This window comes from Cherax quadricarinatus, chromosome 86 (genome assembly GCF_038502225.1).
Source record: "Cherax quadricarinatus isolate ZL_2023a chromosome 86, ASM3850222v1, whole genome shotgun sequence".
Taxonomy (NCBI): domain Eukaryota; kingdom Metazoa; phylum Arthropoda; class Malacostraca; order Decapoda; family Parastacidae; genus Cherax; species Cherax quadricarinatus.
In genome coordinates this window covers 4,054,985-4,059,984 of record NC_091377.1, presented here as the reverse complement: position 1 = coordinate 4,059,984, position 5,000 = coordinate 4,054,985, and the positions used below count along the sequence as shown (strand labels likewise).

Here is a 5,000-nt window from a genome sequence, read left to right as displayed (position 1 = left end):
TTCCTCGAGTGATTTAAAGAGAGAAACCTTGCATTTCAATTAAACCAAACTGGAGTGTTGAGACTAGATCAGCTAATTAAAAATCCTTAGTCCAGCAATACTGATAACAATTTTGTTATAAAGTTTTGCAAGATATAAAGATTTATGAAGATTTTGTCAAGTGGTACTGTAGGGCAGTCAATAGTAAGTATTTGAGTCCATGTCTCAGTCATGAGTTTAGTTAACTATCTACCACCCAGGGTTAATCAGTGACCGATTAGTTGTCTAAGAAGCTCTTAATCCTCTTATGTTGCTTTAAATGAGAGAATTAATCCCTATTAATCTTAATGCAGAATACACAGAGAGGGCACAGGAAAGTTAAACAATTAAAACACATTCAAACTTATCTCCAAAATCCCCAAGCATAAACCGTGCTAAATGCGTGTGCAGGATAAATCCAGAGCATAGCACACATTCAAGTCAACAACACAGAAAAAATCATCTACAACTATGATGGTATGTACGCAACATACTAACAGTGGCTCTCCGTAGTTAAGGAGTACATTTTGCTAAACCCAAATTGGTTGGATAATTTTATGGCAGTCCATCAACTAAATCATAACACCATGTACAACATGAAAAAAACTACTTAAAAAAATGAGGAAATGATGTAGCAACAGTCAGTTGAGGGACTTCACAAATTCTACTCCAGTACAAGTAGTGGCTCCAGCGCAATGCCCCCTTTACTAGAGCCTTAAGTAATAATACACAGCATGAGGTCCAAAATAAACCTAGCAGTCAATGTCACTCCCAACAACAGGTGAGAGGTTAAATACATTCCCAAGGTGTCAGCAGCATTTATGTAATGATCTAAACGAAGAGTTATGTCCGAAAGTGTGAGGTGCCCAAGTTGAATGACATAGGATAAGCCAGGGGTGCTGCTTCCTTATCATCATGCCTAACTTAAATTGTAAAATAAAATTGATTTTTAAAAATAATTTAACCCTATCTTAAATAACATACTCCAAACTAAAAGTTTTGCCGTGAACAACAAAATTCTATATGCACAAAGTAAAAACTACAATTTTATGACTATTTGTATGCAATCTGCAGAGGAAGCTTTATGGTAAGGCTGAGTTACATTTATTGATTAAAAAATATTTTAGTATATAATAACTTTAGTCCTGTACTGTAAAAATATGCTAAATTTATTATCTGATAAAGATTTCATTTCTAAATCACAGCTTATTTACACATTTTTATTTTCTTGCAATTAGGCACATTATATTACAGTACTTTAAAAAAATTCCAGTTCCCATAATCCATCTCTTATATACAATTTATTGTACAACACATGCCAAGTTAACTGCAACGTGTGATTAATACAATGAACGTAGTTACCACTGGCTTATTCTGGCTTCCTAATGGCACACCCTACTCACACTGCTACATAGCCAGCTGGGTTGTCCTTGGTTTTCACAAAAAAATAGCTGTGACACTAGTCAGTAACCTTTGCCACAAGTTCAAAATGCGAGACCAGATCAACCCCAGCTAGTTATACACCAAAGAGCACTCTGGCATCTCCTCACATGGTCACAAGGCTCCCTCAACTACTTTAGGCAAGAGGTTCTCTAATATTTCAACCTACCTGCCCTTAAGAGGTCAAGAGGCAGGCACACTGTGAGAAAATGACACATGCTGACTCGGGTGACTATACTGAAGAGGAAAGTATGAGAGACAGAGTCAGGTTGGGACTACAAAACACGCCCTCAGACAACACGCAGTCACATGCATCTTGGTGCAGTCCCTCAGATCCAAAAAGAGCTTAAAAGCTGATTTTCTGGTCATAAAATGCATATACTGTAATTCAAATTTATAGTGTCATATTGATATTAAGGATCAACCTTTTATAATTTTACTGATTACGTATTCAACCAATTGCATGAGGTTTACAGTGCTACAAGAATGATCCAATATTAGTGATTACCATTAAGGCAATGAAAAGCAAAGGGAACAGTGAAGTAATGATATCTGCTCTACAAGAAAAATGATAGGGACTGAAGCATCCACAGCAGGCAGGGCCAAAGAGTGACTGCTACACCATGTAGAGGCCAATACTGTTGTTGCTGCTGCTGCTGTGTCTGCTGCTGCGTGGTGTCTTCAGGAGTGAGATGCAGCTGCTGTTCTCGTCTGGTACTGAAACTTACGGTGTGTAGCCATGCAGAGCTGTGGCGGCAGCTGTTAGTGGGGTGGGATGACGTGCAAGGGCAGTGGCCGGATACGTCCGAGCCCTGCCACGCTGGATCGCAACACCTCGGAGGGCCGCCGCTGGAGGCATGCAAAATGATCAACATTCATTACAGGCACAACTCACTTCAGACGGCAGGCACGGGACAAAGACCTCTCCTAGTTCCAGAGGCCCGAGGCTCACCAATAACAAGCTAAATTGGCAGGCTGTAGTTCCAAGTTCCCATACACCACATCATACCATCAAATCAATACTAATTTAACCCTTTCAACAAAATATAAAATTACTATACAGTTGTCTAATGTGCAAGACTTTAGTAGGGATGAAGTACATGCCATAGTTATGGTATTCTTAACATTTATGCCTATACAGTAGTTTGTCTAGTATGTCCTCCACTGCCCATGTGTATTGTCAGAGGTAATAATGCACTGTACATACTGTACTAATGTCTGTGATTAACTGCACCAGCAGAGCTGTTTGTCATGTTCTAAAGTGTATGTAACTGAATATCCGAGTTTGTGAGGGTTGACCTCCAACTAGTGTTTATGCAATTGTCAACTTGTATTTGCAATTACAGTACCTATGAGAAGTTGCATAAGATAGAGAGCTCTAGCATTTAGGTCTACCTCTTAACTTTTGATAGGCTGATATAAAATGACCCTGTTATATCACCTGACTTCTGTCATCTTGGGCCTTGAAGCTGTGTATTGAATTTGCCTTCACTACTTCCTCATCCAAGTCATTTCACCTTTTAACCACCTTGAGACTAAAGAAATAAATCCTAATATCACCATGGCTTACAAGAATCTTCAGCTTCCACATGTGTCCCCTTAATCCTGGTCTTCTTAATTCACTCCGTCCCTATTTGTCCTATCAATATTGAATAAAATTTTGTATGTTATAATCATGTCTCCTACCCTTGTCCTTCTCTCTGTTATGGTCATCAGGTTCTGTGCCCTCAAGCTGTATGTGTATACACGCACACATGTATGTATGTGTCCACACATGTGTATGTATGTGTGCATGCACTCATGTGTGAACACGCATGTGGGAATGCACTCACGTACACATACATACTCACTAATTTGTGCTGGTGGAGTAGAGTCGTGGCTCCTGGTCCCATCTTTTAAGCTTTCCAACTTATTGGTCTCTGCCCCCACTGCCATACTAATACCCTTCTCCCTTACCCTTTCCTGAGGCCACACCCCACAGTATCCTCCCGAGATGAGGAGCTACAGCAGAAGTATAAAGGATGCTGGACCATGTGGGAAGGCCTCACTGAAGTTACAAAGCATCAAATTATCTCAGATCATATCTCTGTCCTGAGCTGTCTGTCTTTCCCAACCACTCCTTGAGAGATTAGTCAGGTTCTCCTGCTACAGCTCAGTATTAATATCCCACTAGCCAGTATTAAGTAAGACGATATAATTGGTGTAATAAATACACTTTAATACTAGCATTAACAACCAATGCTGTGTTCTCTTTTACTGTGGTCTAAAATGCTTAATTATAAGCAGTTAATGCTATCCCCAAAAGTGAATTTAAGTGCTTACTAAGTTGTAAGGAGGCTTCTTCACACCCCTTGGTAACTTAAGTGGGTTTCAGAGGTGTCAATCTTTAAGTGGCCACTTCAATGGAGTATATTATTTAATCTGGTAATTAACTCAGCTGAGGATAATGTGTGTCTCACTAATTCCTACCCTTAGTAGAACACCCTCTACTTTTCCCTGCCCTCTCATCACTTATCTGCCCTCTTACCTCTTATCTGCCCTCTCACACCTTATCTGCTCCCCTCTCACTTTCTAATATTAATAATAATTTTGGATTTTGTTATTCACAAGCACTCACACACCATGCCATGAATGTAACATCCTCACTCCCTTTCACAATATCTAGCCCCTCTTATACCCTACCCAATCACCCTCTCACCATACCCATTCCTCTCATATCCTACCAAGCTTCACCTCTCCCTTCCAGCCATTCCACTTCCATCTTTATCAACCCTTTGCCATCCAATCACTCTCTCTGTCAGGGTCCTCCCTCTCCCACCATTCCTTTAACCCTCTCTACTCCCCTTCTCTTTAGTTGTGCCTACAAGAACTAAGCACTAGCTCTTGGGGTCCTGCCTTTGAATTTCATGAACTTGTGTAGCTTACTAACTGCTCTAGTGAGCTCTGCCTTACAAAGCAGTAAATCCTATTAGCTTCCATTTGCAATTATCTCTCCATAGCTATGCTAGTGGTGGTCTGTCTTCAGTGTTTGGTGCTACATTAGCAGGGCTATATTTCAGTAGTATCAGTTACCAGTAGTGTCATAGTGACTCATATCAACCATTACTGATTCACCATCCCCCCCTTACGTGATCACTGACTGTTACTGAGTCATTCTGCTGTCCAAGCATGTTGTTTGAATGTCGCTCGTCCTCTGGGCACGATAGTAGTTACGTAGTTCAGGGTAGAGTAGCAGAAACGGCAGGTCAGGCTTGGTAGTTCCTTCCTTAGTGCCCATAATAATAAGTTAACAGCCGTCTGAAGAGTGTGATTTTACCCAATTCCAGCATACGAACCCCCACATGACAAATTGGTGGCGAGTGACATTCAAACAACATGCTTGGTCAGCAGAATGACTCGATAACGGTCAGTGATCACGTAAGGGGGGACAGTGAATCAGTAATGGTTGATATGAGTCGCTATGACACTACTGGGGTAACTGATACTACAGAGATATACTGGTAATACCCAGTCTTCAGTGCTTGTAGTTACAATAGCAGATA

General features: G+C 40.6%; 1 protein-coding gene and 1 long non-coding RNA gene across 15 annotated transcripts in view; both read right to left on the bottom strand.

Moving 5' to 3' along the window:
- Nucleotides 1–5,000, bottom strand: part of LOC128702975 (RNA binding protein fox-1 homolog 1-like) — a 367,005-nt gene that overhangs the window by 51,007 nt on the left and 310,998 nt on the right. For 11 of the 14 annotated variants that reach the window (XM_070103571.1, XM_070103575.1, XM_070103574.1 and 8 more), the window contains one exon: nt 2,187–2,307. The exons of the other annotated variants lie outside the window; for them this stretch is intronic. In XM_070103571.1, coding sequence (XP_069959672.1) covers nt 2,187–2,307 — 121 coding nt within the window. The remainder of the gene's footprint in view (nt 1–2,186; nt 2,308–5,000) is intronic. 14 annotated transcript variants of the gene reach the window in all.
- The window catches only part of LOC138855242 (uncharacterized), a 351,644-nt gene that overhangs the window by 105,629 nt on the left and 241,015 nt on the right, over nt 1–5,000 (bottom strand). The gene's annotated exons all lie outside the window — the stretch shown is intronic.